The sequence below is a fragment of the Lolium perenne genome, chromosome 1, assembly GCF_019359855.2.
Source record: "Lolium perenne isolate Kyuss_39 chromosome 1, Kyuss_2.0, whole genome shotgun sequence".
Taxonomy (NCBI): Eukaryota; Viridiplantae; Streptophyta; class Magnoliopsida; order Poales; family Poaceae; genus Lolium; species Lolium perenne.
The window spans coordinates 249654481-249672925 of NC_067244.2; the positions used below are offsets into that span (position 1 = coordinate 249654481).

Here is an 18445-nt window from a genome sequence, read left to right on the forward strand (position 1 = left end):
AAATGCATCTTAGATATATATTGAAATATAATTTTTTTTTAAAGTTCACACGTACATCTTCACGTGCTACGCGTAACAAAGTTGTTTAATGAGATCTTCATAAAAGATATCATTTTTTCACACGTACATCTTCATAAAAGATATCATTTTTTCACGAAACTTTACGAACATGTAGAATTTTTTATCAAATTTTTTTAACACTTCGAAATATGCTTTTATGGTAGAGGGAGCATATATATCCATGAGCCAAATTGAATTTCCTGGTGATTAGGGCTTATAAATTTAGTTAAAATAAAAGTTTACAAAGTATGATTAAATGTGAAAAACAAAATATAAATATCTACATCATGAAACTAATATAAGAATATATTTTACGGTGAATCTACTAATATTAATTTGGTATCGTATATTTCATATTTTTGTCTGTAATATTGATCAAACATAGAGAATGTTACTCACTCTAATCCATATTAGTTGCCACTAATATAGATATATCTAGATATATTTTAATTTTAGGTACATCCATACTAGCGAGATGTAATATGAGTTGGAGGGAGTAACTTTTATTTAAGTTTATATATATCTTATTCCTTAAGACATTTGGATTATATACAAGTATGTCAGTAGAAATGGCAAAACTTTGTGCCTCGTTTCAGAGAGAATTTGATTAATCATTATGTAGCGTGCGTCCGTTTGTTTAGAAACCATGGCGATGCGTCAGGTCATGACGTCACGCCTTACGTAAAGTGTGAGGAGGAGAATGTCTCCCCTCCTCTCCGCTCTCTGGCAGTCGACAAGCTTAGCTAGTCGATCGATCTTCGGAGTAGGAGGAGGCCGGCAGCCATGGCGGCGATGCTCAAGGTCTACGCCGACCGCCTCTCGCAGCCCTCCCGTGCCCTAATCATCTTCTGCAGGCACGTACCTACCTCCCCATCTGATCCATTCAAGCGCGTTCCTTTCTCTTATGGCGATCCATCGGTTGACTGTAGGGTGAACAAGCTCGATTTCGAGGAGGTGACCGTCAATCTGGGCAAGGGCCAGCACCGCACCCCAGAGTTCAATAGTAAGAACTGTTCCCCTCTGGCTTATTCTCCTCCAGGCTCCACTCGCCCCCTTTCTGAATTTCCGGCCCTTCCTTCAAGACCTGCAGTATGTCCTGTCTGCCACTTACTCCTGTCCTGACTGATTGACCAACTTCTCTTCAGAAATCAACCCAATGGGTCAAGTCCCGGTGATTGTTGATGGAAGATTCAGACTCTTCGAAAGGTCTCCATTCCTTTAAAAAAATTCACTTACCTGTTCAAAGTCTGACTAGCTACTACGCCTCCAAGCAACATTCACCATCTACTCATGTGCACATTGTTTCCATTGCATTCCTGAACTTCTAATTTAACACACCCTGTTAACATTACCAGTTCATCAGATAGAATGGCTCTGGATCGATAAAGGATGCTGTTTAAGTGCTTCCGCCCTTTTTTATATCGTTCTAAAAATTCCTCATCAAATTTGCCCTTGTTATTTTTGTGACAGCCATGCTATCTTGAGGTATCTTGCGACGGTCTTCCCTGGAGTTCCAGATCACTGGTGCGTTACCCTTCCTCTCACGATTCTAACTTTACATGTGACAAGCACCTTTTTATTTTCTCATTGGGGTTCCCTCAGCACTCATCTACCGTGACAAGCATTATGCTTCTATCCACACATTCCATAAGCTATATGGCCAACATCAGCATAATTTATATAAGCTTGCCATCTAGAACCTTGATAAATATATACAATGGCGTCTTAAAATGCCTGCAATCAGTGTTTCTAGGAAGCCACGTGTACGAGCCAACCGTGTGCAACGCCGATCAACATAGGGGGTGATGTACACAGTTTTGAATAGATGAGGTGTCATATACATGGATTCGTACTATGGGGAGTTATGAGAGCTCAACTCAATTGTTTGGTGGGTTATTCGGAAACAGTTTTTGAGCTGGTTCTCCATGCTATTTCAACATTGCGCGTTCACTTTTTTTCTTTCTAAGATCAGTTTTGAGTTGATGGCTTCTCTGCACATGTACAGACTTATGATCCTATTCCCATATAAAATTGACTTGTTCTGGTCAGCTCTTAGCTCACGAGTTATGTTACTGGTTTCCCATATTGGACTGGATACGAATGCTACACCCATGGTGTTTGCTTTGATTTTGTCAATTCGGAACTAGTGACAATCGTGACTGGTTTCGCTTATTGGACTGGATATGAATGCTATAGCCTATGCAGCTTTGATTTGGTCAATTCTGAGTTAATGAGAGTTATTACATAGTTAAGGTTGGTTTTGAGATAATGTCTTCATTTATCATCCTATAGTTAAAAAATGTCAATTTCATTCAGTATGATGGGGGCTTCATTGATAGTTCAAAGTCACTATCGTATTATTATTTTCTTCCCACATAGTATCATGCAGACTTCACTGTCTTATTAATTTTTTCTTCGCGCATAGGTATCCTGTGGACTTGTTTACTAGAGCAAAAATCGAGTCCATCTTGGATTGGCATCACTCAAATTTACGCCGTGGTGCAGGTGAGTAGAAACTCTATTTAATCCACAGATGGAGAGTCCTGCTAGGCTATTATTGGTCATCGTGTGGAGTTGTCATTCAGCATGGATCACATGTTCTTTTTCCACTTGAGTTTTGCCATCTCAAGTCGAATAATTTATTCAGCGATGCTGGTAAAAGTTGCTAAATTCTAAAGGGGAAACATCTACCATTCATATCACCTAATAATGCAGATTTTTTTCCTGACAATCTAGCCCTTTGCCATCCTTTGATCCTTTTGCATACTTGCATATGTAGCAACCTTTGTACTGCACACTGTATTGGGTCCTTCTCTTGGTATGACACCAAATCCCAAGGCTGCAAAAGAGGGTGAAAACCTGCTGGTGAGGTCACTGAAAACAATTGAATCTGTATGGCTCAAAGGTGACACAAAATTCTTTTTTCGAGAAAACGCAATGACATTGCGTTTCTTTTCATTGCAAAGGAGAAGAATAGTTTGTTACAAGATCACACCTCCATGGAGGGTGAAAAACAACCGGCAACTAACTGAAAAACTAGTGCACATCCCAGTCTACAGGTAACACGGCGCGAAGGCCAAGGGCTCCAGCTCTCGCCCAAAGTGCCGCCTCTGCCTTGATCTTGTCATTCACTCTCTGGATGGACGGCTGCTCTCCATCGAAGACACATGAGTTTCGGTGCTTCCAAATCAACCAGGGCACAAGAAGCGTGGCGGTTGCAAGGCCTTTTCGCATTGGCTTGGGTGTGTGCTGCCTTGCAGTAATCCACCATTCGTGGAGGGTAGGCTCGCTGTCAGGAGGTCGACAAGGAAGCCGTAGCCAGGACAGTGTGTCGTACCAAACCTGCCTAGAGAAGGGGCAAGCCAAGGTGAGGTGATGCATGGACTCGGCCTCTTGGTCGCATAGCAGGCACCGAGGATGGTGCTGCAGCCCTCGCCGTCGTAGCCGCTCCGCCGTCCAGCACCGGTCTTTGTTAGCCAACCAATGGAAGAATTTGACGCGCGGAGGCGCCCAAGTTTTCCACAGCAGCTTCCAGGCCGGGCAAGCCCTGGACCCCTGGAATGTGCTCCGGTAGCAGGACTTTGCCGAGTAAACGCCATTTGCACTCCATCTCCAGACGATCTGATCAGGCTGGTCTGTGAGGACAGTCGCCTCCACCCGTGTCCAGAGCATAAGGTACTGGCCCAGCTCTTGGAGTCCAAGCACGCCGTGGATGTCACGCGCCCAGCTGTGGTCGAGCAGCCCATCTCTGATGGAGGTTGCCTTCCGACGTCTCTTAGGGATACATGCGTATAGCTCAGGGGCGATTTGACTGACAGAGCGACCGGCGATCCATCTGTCTTCCCAGAATCTGCCGAGGTGTCCGTCGCCAACGATCATGTGCGTCGAGGCAAAGAACAGGCTCTGAATGGCAACCCCCAGCCATCAATCGCGGACCTCAGCCTAGTGTGCGAGATAATGCAGCTGGAGGTACGCCCCTGTATAATACATATGTTTGTGTCATTTCTGCCATCGGTTAATTTTTTTGAAAATAGGGAGGATGGTGGTTATTTGCAGCTGGTGGGTGATGAGAGGCGTGACAGTATCCTGGGACCTCGTGAGAAGATTGGTGCTTGGATGGAGAACGTGAAGAAGGCCACGAGCCCCCATTTTGAGGAAGCACACGAGCTCATCTTCAAAATGAAGGCATGGTTGTCCGCCGATCGCGTCAAAACAGTGTCCAAGCTCTGAACAGTTTCATACCTTGTTGTCTGCAAACTAAGAATGTACACAGTATAGTATATATCACGAGGAAAGAATAAGAGTATCTGAGTTGTGTATATGTAAGAAAATCTGCCTTACAGTTGTCTTGTCCCTTGCAGAAAACATGAAGTAAAGCTATTCCTGTGGTGTTTCAGCACTGACGGATGCATACATTGATTTGACCATGCTACAAAGCAAAAAGGGTGGTCCTTAACCCTTAAGTATTCCACTGAACCTAGCTGCTATGCCGAGCTCCACCGTGCTTCTTTACACCACCACCAGAAAAGTAAATATGAATCACTCTTTTCCGCAGATGTAATTGTTAAGTTGATGTAGTACTTGGAAACATCAGACAGAGGTATGTAATTCCTTCTTTGACAGAAGAACAAACATTTAGATTTTGCTTCTATTACAGACAAGTTTTTGGTCCCAAGCCTGGGTAAAGGAGGAGGGTTGTGATAGGCTTGGCGAGCCAACGTAAAAAACCTAGCCACTCTTATGGAGATGAAACCCAAAAGATTTTCGTTGGGGCCTAACCCTCTTAGGGTGACTTCTTTTGGGCTCCTGCTTATGCATAAGCTGGCTTATGCGAAATGGTGGGGAGAAATTGTGGTGGGAAGAAGCTCCTAGAAACTGGTTTCTCCTATTCTTTTGGGCTTTTGGAAATTTAGCTTATTGATGTGTTCGAGTTGTAAAATGTCTACAATGCCCCTAAATAACTTATGTATACTATTTTGAGCTCTATCATAGTTTTTCAGTAAGCTGGGATTGTTATTATGTACCAAATTTTATACCAAACCCTCACACATAGCATTTATCAAAATATTATACATTAGTATTCACAACAATAAAAATTTGGACTGCTTATGTCCATAAACTTGGACGGATTCAAGCTAATTGCAAAGATCTCAAGTTAATTGGGAAAAACTTTGAGCTAACTACAAGGAAGGGGAGCTACTTTTCACGGTTGTGAGGACATCGTGCAGACGAGGAAGGCGTTGAGTGCCTCCTGTGAGTGCTTGGGCGCCGGTGTGGACTGCTTGGGTCGTCGGCCACGGTCTCCTGAATCCTCGACGCGGCGACCGGCGGGGGCGGAGCGGCCAGCTCGTCCTCGACGTGGACGTGCTGGTGCAGTTGCCGGCGCGAGTCGCTGCTTCGGCTGGAGATGGGGATGCGCGGCAACAGCAAGGGAGGAGGCGGGGAAGAATGGGGGCTGTGCCCTGCTAGAGCGGCGGGGCCGGCGGCGGCGGCGCTAGTGGAACCCTAGCTCGCCTGGGCTATCGCCTCTGCCTCCTCTCGCTCGAAGCGATTTGAGCGTACAATTTTTTTTCTTTCATTCCCCAACCGGTACGCCGCCAGAATGGCATTGTGATGTAAATTGGAGCAAGAACGAGGGCAACCCTCTGTACCGTTTCGCCTCAGCAGGGAGAAGCCCGGGAAACGCCCCAGAAGCATGTCGCGAGGTGTTTCTCCGTATAGACAGAAACTGGGCTTCTCGGTGGAATTAAGCCAGACAAAAACTAGAGACTTCTTTTGGGCTTCAGCGGTGCACTACCTCAAAGCTGGCCTAGAAGCCCAAAAGAAGTCACCCTTAGCGACGCGCCATATCGGAACCCGGGTGTGGTGTTAAATGGGCAAGGTCCGGGTCGTCACCCCCTAGGTGGCGCGCCGTTTCTTGATCTGGATACGGTGGCAAGTGAGCAAGGATCAGGTCGTCGCATCCTTAGTGGCGCGCTACATCGGCGCCCGGGTGTAGTGGAAAATGAGCAAGGGTCTTCGCATTTCACTCGACGAGTGCGAAGGGTAAGTAAGCTAGCCGAGCCTAGGAAGTTTTGCTTAGGTAGCTGGAACGTAGGGTCCCTGACAGGTAAGCTTCGGGAGCTAGTTGATACAGTGGTGAGGAGAGGTGTTGATATCATTTGCGCCCAGGAGACCAAGTGGAGGGGACATAAGGCGAAGGAAGGAGAGGATACCGGCTTCAAGCTGTGGTATACGGGAACGGCTCCAAACAGAAATGGAGTAAGCATCTTGATCAACAAGAGCCTCAAATATGGAGTGGTAGAAGTCAAGAGATGTGGGGACCGGATTATCCTGGTTAAGCTGGTAGTTGGGGACTTAGTTCTCAATGTTATTAGCCTTATGCCCCGCAAATAGACCACAATGAGAACGGCAAGAGGGAGTTCCGGGAAGGCCTAGACGACATGGTTAGGGGTGTACCCAGTGGCGAAAAGCTCTTCATAGGAGGAGACCTTAATGACCACGTGGGTACATCTAACATAGGTTTTGAAGGGGTGCATGGGGGCTTTGACTATGGCATCAGGAATCAAGAAGGGGAAGATGTCCTAAGCTTTGCTCTAGCGTATGACATGATCGTAGTTAACACCCTCTTTAAAAAGAGAGAATCACATCTAGTGACTTTTAGTAGTGGCCACCACAATAGCCATATTGAATTCATCCTCTCAAGGAGAGAAGACATGAGTGCGTGCCTAGATTGTAAGGTGATACCTGGAGAGAGTGTTGTCCATCAACATAAGATTGTGGTGGCTGACTTCCGCTTTCGACTTTGTGTCCAGCGGGATAAGCGTGCGAAAGTCGCTAGAACGAAGTGGTGGAAGCTCAAGGGGGAGGTAGCTCAGACGTTCAAGGAGAGGGTCATTAAGGAGGGCCCTTTGGAGGAAGGAGGTGACGATGCGGACAATATGTGGATGAAGATGGCGACCTGTATTCGTAAGGTGGCCTCAGAGGAGTTTGGAGTGTCCAGGGGAAGTAGAAGCGAAGTTAGGGATACCTGGTGGTGGAACACTGATGTCCAGAAGGCTATTAAGGAGAAGAATGATTGCTTCAGACGCGTGTACCTGGATAGGATTGTAGACAACATGGAGAAGTACAAGATGGCAAAGAAGGCCGCAAAGCAAGCTGTAAGTGAAGCAAGGGGTCAGACATATGAGGACCTCTACAAGCGGTTAGGCACGAAGGAAGGCGAAAAGGACATATATAGGATGGCCAAGATCCGAGAGAGGAAGACGAGGGATGTTGACCAAGTCAAATGCATCAAGGATGGAGCAGACCAACTTCTAGTGAAGGACAAGGAGATTAAGCATAGATGACAGGAGTACTTCGACGGGCTGTTCAATGGGGAGACTGAGAGCTCTACCATTGAACTGGACAAATCCTTTGATGATACAAGTAGGCGTTTTGTGCGGCGAATCCAGGAGTCTGAGGTCAAGGAGGCGTTGAGAAGGATGAAGGGAGGCAAGGCAATGGGCCCTGATTGTATCCCCATTGAGGTGTGGAGAGGCCTCGGAGACATAGCGATAGTATGGCTAACTAAGCTCTTCAACTCCATTTTTCGGGCAAAAGATGCCAAAAGAATGGAGACGCAGTATATTAGTACCAATCTTCAAGAACAAAGGGGATGTTCAGAATTGTACTAACTACCGTGGAATTAAGCTTATGAGCCATACAATGAAGCTATGGGAGAGAGTCATTGAGCACCGTTTAAGACGAATGACAAACGTGACCAAAAATCAGTTTGGTTTCATGGCTGGGAGGTCGACCATGGAAGCCATCTTCTTGGTACGACAACTCATGGAGAGATACAAGGAGCAAAAGAAGGACCTGCATATGGTGTTCATTGACTTGGAGAAGGCCTACGATAAGATACCGCGACATATCATGTGGTGGGCCTTGGAGAAACACAAAGTCCTAGCAAAGTACATTACCCTCATCAAGGACATGTACGATAATGTTGTGACAAGTGTTCGAACAGGAGATGGCGATACCGGTGACTTCTCGATTAAAATAGGACTACACCAGGGGTCAGCTTTGAGCCCTTATCTATTTGATTTGGTTATGGATGAGGTCACAAGGGATATACAAGGAGATATCCCATGGTGTATCTCTTTGCGGATGATGTGGTCCTAATCGATGATAGTCGAACGGGGGTCAATCGGAAGTTAGAACTATGGAGACAAACATTGGAATTGAAAGGTTTTAGACTTAGTAGAACTAAAACCGAGTACATGATGTGCGGTTTTAGTACTACTAGGCACGAGGAGGAGGAGGAGGTTAACCTGGATGGGCAGGTGGTGCCTCAGAAGGACACCTTTCGATACTTGGGGTCAATCCTGCACAAGGATGAGGATATCGATGAAGATGTGAACCACCGGATCAAAGCCGGATGGATGAAGTGACGCCAAGCTTCTGGCATTGTTTGTGATAAAAGAGTGCCACAAAAGCTAAAAGGCAAGTTCTATAGGACGGCGGTTCGACCCGCAATGTTGTATGGTGCTGAGTGTTGGCCGACTAAAAGGCGTATGTTCAACAGTTAGGTGTGGCGGAGATGCGCATGTTGAGATGAATGTGTGGCCACACGAGGAAGGACCGAGTCCGGAATGATGATATAGAGAGAGTTGGGGTAGCACCGATAGAGAAACTTGTCCAACATCGTCTAAGATGGTTTGAGCATATTCAGCGCAGACCTCCTGAAGCTCCAGTGCATACTGGACGGCTTAAGCGTGCGGATAATGTCAAGAGAGGACGTGGTAGATCAAACTTGACATAGAAGGAGTCCGTAAAGAGAGATCTGAAGTACCGGAGTATCACCAAAGAACTAGCCATGGAAAGAGCCGCGTGGAAGCCTGCTAGAATCATGAGTTGGTTACGAGATCTTATGGGTTTCACCTCTAGCCTACCCCTACTTGTTTGGAATAAAGGCTTTGTTATTGTTGTTGTAGTGACAAGTTTTTGAAACTCGTGGAACTAATCCAACTTATTTCACTCCAAGATGACCACGTTTTGTTGTGTTCCAAAAGCATATAGAAATCAAACATCACGGTAATGTGTACTGTAAATATGCATCTATCAAATATTTTGCTGCGGTACATGTACATAAGTAAACATACCTAATCTATAATATCTATAAAGTTTATCCCCACTAAGATGCATTTAATGTTTGCAAGCTAAAATATGGTGCAGCCACATCACCCTTATTATTTTTATCCATTGGATTTTAAATCTATGGTCTTTAGTTATCCGGGATTGCAACCACAATCCATAGCGCTGGCCAACTATTCTCTCATGCGGCCAAGCACAATCTCTGTGTTGCAAACTCAAGCGCTGGCCAAATCAATCTCTGGACCAAAATTAAATACCGCGTTGCAAACTCAAGCGCTAGACTGTGTCTCCTCCGCTCCTCTCCCCACCATGTCTTTACAAATCCTTTCAACCGATCTGTGATTGTGAGAGAGAAACAATCTAACATCGTGCAGCCGTTTCCCCATAAAAAGAATCCCCGATGGCAACAACTTAGTCCCGCGACGGCGGCAAGCCGCGGATGGTCGAGGATGATGGTTCTTCTCCACAATATTGGTCCCCTTTGCATGATCTATCTCTCTTTCTCCAAGTCTGCGTGTGTGCCATATTGTGTGCAGATTCTTCTACTGTCAGATTTCTTTCCTTTCATTAGATTGTGCCCTCTAATTTCTCCTCTTTATCAGGGTTGGTGTTGGAGCAATTCTATTTTGGCCTGCAGCCATGAGTTGTTCCCCGATTAGTATTGTAGTTATTTGATTATATTGCAGCCATGGCCTATCCCCACTGAGGTCGAGGAGGAACAACACGCCTGCACCATGATAACCATTATGTGGATCTGAACAGGGCAGGTTCCACATCCGATCTATTCACCTTCTTCCATTTCTTTGTTCTTGCTTTGGCTTTGTTGTTCAAACATATGATTCCATCGTTTATTTTTGTTCCAAAAAATGTGTGTATGGTATGATTTTTCTACTACAGGAAGTAGAGAATAGGGACCATGATGGATGAACTCATATTTCTGGATTTCTTGAACTACGGACAGGTTTGTGCAAAATACAGTCTGTTCTTGGCCAAAATATGTGTGAGCACAGCTGGTATTTTTGTATAGCCAATCTCTGTTGTAGTTCACTTTCAGATATTCTTCCAGGTAGTTTCTTTGTACAGTATACTCGAGTAAGATTTACACTAATTCGTATCAGCCATGAGTTGTTTCCCGATTGGTATTGTAGTTATTTGATTATATTGCAGCCATGGCCTATCCCCACTGAGGTCGAGGAGGAACAACACGCCTGCACCATGATAACGATTCTGTGGATCTGAACACGGCAGGTTCCACATGCGATCTATTCACCTTCTTTCATTTCTTTGTTCTTGCTTTGGCTTTGTTGTTCAAGCATATGATTCCATCGTTTATTTTTGTTCCAAAAAATGTGTGTATGGTGTGATTTTTCTACTACAGGAAGTAGAGAGTAGGGACCATGATGGATGAACTCATATTTCTGAATTTCTTGAACTATGGACAGATTTGCGCATAATACAGTCTGTTCTTGGCCAAAATATGTGTGAGCACCGCTGGTATTTTTGTATAGCTAATCTCTGCTGTAGTTCACTTTCAGATATTCTTGCAGGTGCCTCACAAGTCCCAGGTAGTTTCTTTGTACAGTATACTCGAGTAAGATTAACACTAATTCGTATCTTTTTATTTACTAACCAATATGAATTAGTAGCCACCTTTCAAATTGATTTTAAATTTGCAAATCATCTTTATGTATTTTAGGACACAAACTTCATAATGATAACGTGCTAATTGTAATTTAAGTGGTGTTCTCCATTTGCCAATTTGGCATGTGCCCTTCTGTATGAGTTAAATCTTTTTAGTATTTGCCAATTCACTTTTCCATGCATGCTCCTTCATATCAGTTGGTCGCTATCGATTGGTGATGCATTCAAATCAGCAAGTCGTTGTCTATTGGAGATGCAAACACTAGGTTCTTTCAAATCAGTAAGCTGTGGTACATCTTTTTCGAGCAATCTATAACAGTTTCTGATAACAGAACAAATTAGTTCTTTGCATAGCACGACACAAGGAATCATGGCATTTTATCTTGATTCGTTTTCTTTCTTAGGTATCTTACATGTGCCCAAAATACATCGTCCAACCTTCTCTACAATAAATCGTGATTTTGTTTGGAGCTTTCTCTGATTATATTTGTCTGATGAATATGTTCCTAAATTTTTTTTTTGTCTGATGAATACACACAGCACAAGGTGTAGCAGCGCCTTTATTGTGTGCTCGCCTCAAGTCTTGCCATATGAAGTAACTGTGTATATTTTATTCACAACATATTCGAACCAAATCAGTCCATGTGACTCCAAATTTACAGATTACCAGGCCTCAAGTACCACATGTGACTAACTAAAAGATGGTTCACACTGCCCTGCATGGCTGCATCTCTTATTCAAAGAACGATTTTCTTCATATCTATGTAAATGCTCCAACCAGTGATTGGTCCATAGACACACAACTGTATTCACCCACAATATATCTATCATCATGTATCAGCCATATCTTTATGCCAACTAGAAGAAATGGTAAAATTTGTGCGAGGCTCACATTTTTTTATTGGAAGATTGACCCAACGCTTCAGGTTATATTTAACAAATGTCGTTAGAACTCCTTTAGTTGCTTTAGGAGTGTACATGAGACCAGCTCGAATATATGCCAGCAGGAAAACACTCCTATGATTGCAATTTGTGCATCACACTCATAAGTTCCGCAGCAACGCGCGGGGTTTCACCTAGTAATAATATACAAGTAAAAAACACCCTTCATTGGCCCGGCCCATTCAAAGATAACTTGATCAACAACATAATCAGTACATCATCCCTAGATTCTTGCAGTACGCAGCACCTTTACTGTCAGTTAGCGCAAGAAAGAAAGTTACAAGGAAACGACAGTGATATACGCCCATCATGCCAATTCATTCACGCAGGAAAAGGCTCGGATTTCTAAATAAACCCGATCACAACTCCCCATATGTACCAACAAAGAATAAGGTACGAGAACTAGAAGAATATACTTATGTTGCAAAAGTACATCTTCCTGTTGTTTGCCCCTTACATTTTCATATATCTAACATCACGGATGCTTCATCTGTTCCAATGATATTGTTGCGATCTCCTGATCCCACATCTGCTCCTAGCAGCGAGTTTGGGGATGAGCGGCTGCCGGTGAAAACCGAGCCCTGACCCCGGTCATGGTGGGCGATGGCGACATCACGCGTCGTAACCTTCTTGAAGGCATCACCGTCGCAGTCTGCGTCTTCTCACTCGTTCTACTCCGGGGGAAACCCTAGATCCGGGTCTCTTGGATCGGACGATGGAATCGTTATCTGCGTTTCTCGACGGTGGTGGGCAGCGGTGGTGTGGTGTTCATCTACCGTGTCGAGGTCGGCGAGTCTCGGCGGCGTGGCACAACGGTGTTTCGGTGATGGATGCAGGATGATGGACGCGCGCTGGCATCATTGTGGCGTTGATGGCGGGACTAGCAAGGTCAATGCGTTGATCACCCTTGGAGATGGGTTTGAGGAAGACAATGGTAGCGATTTCTGCGGCGTGTGCAATGTCGTGCGCTGAGGGTCTGCTTGACTGGTTGCGCTTCTCACCTTCCAATGGGCTGCTTGGGAAGACTTTCGGTTTTTAGATGATGTGTGTTGGTGTAATGTCAGGTACTGGCATTATTCATAGGCAGCCCCTTCACCAGTCTTGTAGGTTTAACGAGTTATCGCCGGCTTTGTTCATAGGGAGCCCCTTCATCAGTCTTGTGGTATGTGGTTTCCTGGAAGCTTGTGAACTAAATAACCAGCTGGCAAAGCCACCGAGGAATGAAATGTTTTTTGTGACTAAATAACAAGGTGTTTAGGATCTTCTAAGAAAAAAAGCTTATGACGTGTGGCAAAATACTTTCACAAATACCGTATGCAAAATCACTATTTGTTTGGACCAAAATGTAAGAATGGTGTCGCGGTCTGCAACAAAAAAATGCATCCAACATTTTTGCTTAATTTATCGGGTATCTCTAAGTCTCAGTCGACAGAGACTTAACTTATGTCTCAGTCGAATTACATTAGTGTGTTTCAATGCGGATCTAAATAAAGTGCAAACAACAGCAAACACGAATCTTCAAGCAAAAATAAAATCAACGGTGGAGCACGTGACTAAGACATAAGCTAAATCTCAGCTAGCTGAAACTTAGCAATTCCGTAATTTATCCGACATTATAGGAACCCGTATGCAAGATTGGAGCACCCAATAACACACACATACAAGGAGAAATAAGATCCAAATAGGGGCAAGAGGATTGGGAGGACTCACCGAGCAGAAAAGCGACATGCCAGAGAGAGAAGGATGAGAGGATAGAGATCAATGACGGGTCTCGCTGCTAAAAAGGTGCATGAAAAAGCGATTGGAGGGATAGAAAAGTATGACACAAAGTCGGGTGGCTGGCATGAGGATCCACGTACGATCAACGTCTAGGAGAGCTAACTTCGGTTCAGCCCCACCCAGTAGGGTAAGATGGTTTCACACGAGTGAATGTGACCTCTCACCAAGGGCATATCGATATGAGGTCGATGACGTAGTGGCCCAACCCACGCTTGGGCCACTAGTCAGCGACTCGGTGATAGCAAACACGCGTGGGGTTCACGTGTGGGAGAGAATCTGGCGACTCGGCATGAGCCATGCGCACCGTCATGATGCACAAACTTATCCTCCCGGGGTCAGCATCAGACAGTCAATTGTTTTCCGAGAGATGTGGATATATCGGCAATATAGTCAAAACGATATATGCTCTGGAGAGCAGCTGAGTCAGTAAACCATTCACCTGAAATGAAGGAAAATCCAATTTTTGTGGGTACGATATATAGCCGACTCGGCGGCTCGGTGCGTGGATGACAGTGAAGCCATGATGTGTACCCGTCGGGGTTTGTTCTTGTAAATTAGGTAGGCATGGAGCCATTAAATTAGGTAGGCATGGAGCCATGTACTAAGGCAAACCATGGATTAAGACGTACTCCGATGCCCACGAACTGTACCCATTTATTCCGAAGGACTGATATTAATGTGGAGCATCTCACCGACAGAACCGTGCTTGTGTACGCACGTAAACACAACTACCAGGAGTAAATATTTCTCGATAGATCACTGACTTCTCTATCGTTGAATTGGATTCTATATATCTAATCTTGGTTACTTGCACGCAATCTACTAGGAGTTTGCAGTGCCACGCGAAGGCTACCACAAACAGCTAAATATTAAGCAACACTCCTGGGTGAAAACCTACGAAACCCTTCAAAAAAATATAGTTTGACGTTCTGAGAATTTCGGAGAGATGCTGTGTTCTGAGGCTCGCAATAGTGGTATCACATACTTCTCAACTTCTGCAGAAATGATCGGCTGTATCAATTCAAATCCTGATCAATTATTTTGTCCAGATTTTAAAACTAAATAACACGTGAAGTGCATAAATGAAACTAACTGAATAAAATGGATAATGTATGTTTTTTTTGCTAAAATGCAAAAACTTTGCCGACAGTTTTCGTGGATATATATATAGTACAGTATGTAGTTCTGTTCAACTGAACTGGATAATGGAAATCATGATGACTTTTGTGTAACATCCTCCAAATCCAGTTCTTTTAGGTGGCACATCCTGATCAGAACTGTGCTCAGCCGTACGTCTAAAAATGTAATTAATTGGTCCAGCACAGACGCACGTAAGGTTACTTAGCGGAGCAGATATGCAGAATATATTTAATCAAAAGGTCTAGCACCTAGCAGGGAAACTATTTAAGGTGTGTAAACATGGTAAACTCGAAAAGAAGGCGAACTGCAGCTAATCCTTTATTTCTAAACGCTCATAATTCATATTTTAAAGTTTTTTAGAAAAATCTGAAACATAATTCTGGAGGTAGCCAATGATGTATACAACAAACCTGTAAAATCTCTATTCGAATTAACTACTTTATATTCTAGGCTACACAAAAATGACAAAATTTAACAAATTTGATTTGTACTATACATCATCAGCTAGCCCTAGAATTTTGTTTCAGGTTTTTTTAAAAAACTTTTAAATACAAATTTTAAGTATTTAAAAATAAAGAGCTGCATTTTCTTGGCTTCTATTTGTCCACTGTTTCAAGAATTTACTTATAATTTTTTAGAGCATTTTCAAGATATATTAGCCAAATAAAATCTGATGTATATCACCAGATGGTGGTTTCCGAGAAACAACCAATAGAAGCTAAGAGGCAACTTTTCGAATAGCCAGCAAAGCTAGGTATGCCTAGATGCGCTAATTTGTGTATCACAATTGTGCATTCAACTTTGAAATATTTTCAAGATGCTAATACCAGAACAAAAAAATAATTTACATATCTTTACACGCTAGCATTTCGAAATAACAACCAATAGAAGCTAGGTATATCTTGTTGAAATATACATATTACTAGCCCTTCTCCAATAGTTCGAATCTTTTATTGAACTGGCTGACTGATCAATTAAATATGGTATCAGATTCAAGTGGTCTCAAAATCAAGACCCGGCCAATACACTATTAATCTAAAATTGTTAGGGCCTTTCATCATTCCACGTTTAGGGCCTTTTCATGTCTACGGTCTTCTCATATGTCCATCCTTAACATTAGAGGGAGAAGTTAAATATACATATCACCAACCCTTCTCCAACGGTTCGGACTTTTGCATGAACTGGTCGGCTCATCAATTTGGTATACCTAGATAAGACTCAATACTGTGAAAATTATATTTGATACATGGAGATGATTGAGAAGGTTCAAATTAAGTTTGGAATGGATTCATGCATATCATAGAAAGATAATGATATGCATGAATGTATGATTTTCTTGTTCATAACTTTTTCCATTTTTCTCTCAATATTTTGGATTCGAGAAAGCTCATGTAAATTGGCGTTTCCCCTCCGGCCACTCTATTCCCCAACAAAGATATGTTCAAATAACTAGCTCGTCCAAAATGTGTAACGTCGGTCAAGCACATGCACACGTGTCAGGTTACTTAGTGGAGCAGATATGTATATACATTTTATAAACGGAACGTAAGAAGTTGGATCAGCAGTTAATTAGTTCTAGCAGCCAGCAGGGACTACTCAATCGGTTGATTAGTTCCTTTCGTACATGACTTATTCTATTTGCTCACATGCAAGTCCATGCATATCACAACACCATTGCTTGCGCCACTTCAATCCATCTCAGGCTATTTAAGCACATCACATGCCTCGAAGGCAAAAGCAACTCACAATGGCCTCCTCTTCCTCATTGTTTCTCCTTGCCTTCCTTCTTGCCCTGACCTCATGGCAGGCCACAGCCTACGACCCTAGCCCTCTTCAAGACTTTTGCATCGCTGACATGAAGTCGCCTGGTACGTACTATATATGTATTATGTGTGTCCTTAATTTCAGTGATGTTTTCATGTCCTCATAGCATATCACTGATCATGTATGAGGGTTTTCTTTTTTGCGGGTTGATCATGTATGAGGTTGTGTATATTACATGCATGGTGACAGTGAACAACGGAAAATTGTTTCTACTTTACACGTCTATTAGTGCTATCTAAACTTTATGCTACCCTTCTATATGTGTGCAGTGAGAGTAAACGGGTTTGCTTGCAAGGACCCAATGACAGCCACCCCCGACGATTTCTTCAATCCAGCCATGCTCGATCAGGCTAGGGATACTAAGGCCAGCAAGGTCAGGTCCAACGTCACCAATATCAATGTCATAAATTTCCCGGGCCTCAACACGCTTGGCATCTCGCTGGCACGCATCGACTATGGACCATTGGGTGTGAACACACCACACATACACCCCCGTGCCACTGAGCTCTTGACCGTGCTTGAGGGAACACTCTACCTTGGATTTGTCACATCCAACCCAAACAGACTCTTCTCCAAGATAGTTAAGAAGGGTGATGTGTTCGTGTTCCCAAAGGCCATGATCCACTTCCAAATGAACCTGGCACATGACAAGCCAGCAGCTGCACTGTCCTCGCTCAGCAGCCAAAACCCTGGGGTTATTTCTATTGCCAATGCAGTGTTTGGATCCAAGCCACCGATTTCAGATGATGTTTTGGCAACGGCATTTCAGGTGGAAAAGGATCTGATACATTGGCTCCAATCTCAGTTTTGGGAGAATAACAACTACTAATAATTCTCTCCTGTTTGCATCCATGGAAAGTTACTATGTATTCATATATGAAATAAATGGCATGCAAGTGATACTTATGCATGCCTGCGAGCTGTGAGAGTTTTTCTATACCCTTTGAATCACGAAAAGATATGCCTTTTCTTTTGTCGAATTCATGCCATTCGTACTATGCTGGTGATGTATGTGCTTCACTACTCATGGAGTGTCTTTCAAAGACAAATACATATGTTATTTAAACAAGATCATTTGCTTGAATCATGTCCTCAAAAATAGATAAGGATGCATAGGATAAGAACATCCATATACCAGAACAATGATATGTTTGTATGCAAATCCACCAAGTCAATTAATGAATAATTGACTTGTTAGTTGGAAAATAGAAGAGAAATAAAATTCATTATCAAATCACTTATTCATTGTTTTTTGAATTTTTGAATTCAACTGTGATCTACTACTGCATATCGCAATACTAAAACATTTGCACTCAAACCATAAATAACCAGTTAATATCAAGCATCAATGTGCATATACCAAAGCACTTATCTTTGTTTGATGGTAGAGTATGGAATTAAAGGTACATTGCTGCAATTTGTTAGCACCCATCAAACAACAACACATACCAACATGTTTGAAATCTTGATCTAAACCAATATGGAGGTCATAGTCTCTGAATTAATGTTCCTACATTATTTATTATTCAAGCCGAAGAAGTGACAAACTGGTGAAACGAAAGAGTAAAATCTCAAGTGTGTTTCAGTCAGTTTTCTTTTACAAGAGATCCTCTTACCGATGTAAAGAAGCATGCCTTACTTTTATTTTCGATCCATTCTGCATAAAAGCACTGCAAGGAGAAGAAATAACAAGTATTTAGCAACCAGTGAAAAAGGAAGTACAGTAGCGAAAAAATATCAGCACTTCTTTCTCAATTGCATAATCAAAACAAAAGGTGAGGTGCTAGCCACATGCCTCCTCCTTCCCAGTCCCCCCCTTCCCACCACAGCCACAGATCTCGCCAGGTAAAGCCCGGGCGGCGACGAGAACCTCTCCGTGCACGTACACCGGTGGTGTAAGGTTCCGGCAACGAGGCGGTGC

General features: G+C 43.4%; 3 protein-coding genes across 7 annotated transcripts; all 3 read left to right on the forward strand.

Moving 5' to 3' along the window:
- The first annotated feature begins 692 nt into the window (after window positions 1–692).
- Window positions 693–5063, forward strand: LOC127327587 (glutathione S-transferase T1). 5 transcript variants are annotated; one of them, XM_051354362.2, is made up of 8 exons: window positions 704–914; window positions 990–1063; window positions 1206–1266; window positions 1531–1584; window positions 2486–2565; window positions 3908–4029; window positions 4117–4325; window positions 4422–5063. In XM_051354362.2, exons 1-7 carry the CDS (start codon window positions 844–846, stop codon window positions 4288–4290), a joined length of 636 nt encoding a protein of 211 aa, XP_051210322.1. In that variant the 5' UTR covers window positions 704–843; the 3' UTR covers window positions 4291–4325; window positions 4422–5063. The 5 variants fall into 5 exon arrangements, 3 of the variants coding, with proteins under 3 accessions (XP_071681082.1, XP_051210322.1, XP_051210321.1); XR_011750736.1 differs by lacking the exon at window positions 4422–5063 and adding an exon at window positions 2840–2965 and having other exon boundaries at window positions 713–914; window positions 3113–4029; window positions 4117–4143; XM_071824981.1 differs by lacking the exon at window positions 4422–5063 and having other exon boundaries at window positions 693–914; window positions 4095–4366.
- A 1242-nt stretch (window positions 5064–6305) lies between these two features.
- On the forward strand, window positions 6306–11683 carry LOC127327586 (uncharacterized). Its single transcript, XM_051354360.1, has one exon. The coding sequence runs from the start codon at window positions 6504–6506 to the stop codon at window positions 7407–7409; it is 906 nt and encodes a 301-aa protein (XP_051210320.1). The 5' UTR covers window positions 6306–6503; the 3' UTR covers window positions 7410–11683.
- A 4727-nt stretch (window positions 11684–16410) lies between these two features.
- On the forward strand, window positions 16411–17504 carry LOC127327588 (germin-like protein 8-4). The gene is made up of 2 exons (XM_051354364.2): window positions 16411–16568; window positions 16794–17504. The coding sequence occupies exons 1-2, from the start codon at window positions 16421–16423 to the stop codon at window positions 17351–17353; spliced, it is 708 nt and encodes a 235-aa protein (XP_051210324.1). The 5' UTR covers window positions 16411–16420; the 3' UTR covers window positions 17354–17504.
- Window positions 17505–18445: the final 941 nt, after the last annotated feature.

Bases quoted from the DNA above. Each gene is read 5' to 3' on its own strand.
- LOC127327587 (XM_051354362.2), top strand. From the start codon at position 844: ATGGCGGCGATGCTCAAGGTCTACGCCGACCGCCTCTCGCAGCCCTCC. The intron at 915-989 runs GCACGTACCTAC...GGTTGACTGTAG, and splicing joins GCCCTAATCATCTTCTGCAG to GGTGAACAAGCTCGATTTCG. The intron at 2,566-3,907 runs GTGAGTAGAAAC...CTGTCTTCCCAG, and splicing joins AAATTTACGCCGTGGTGCAG to AATCTGCCGAGGTGTCCGTC.
- LOC127327586 (XM_051354360.1), top strand. From the start codon at position 6,504: ATGGTTAGGGGTGTACCCAGTGGCGAAAAGCTCTTCATAGGAGGAGAC.
- LOC127327588 (XM_051354364.2), top strand. From the start codon at position 16,421: ATGCCTCGAAGGCAAAAGCAACTCACAATGGCCTCCTCTTCCTCATTG. The intron at 16,569-16,793 runs GTACGTACTATA...ATATGTGTGCAG, and splicing joins CGCTGACATGAAGTCGCCTG to TGAGAGTAAACGGGTTTGCT.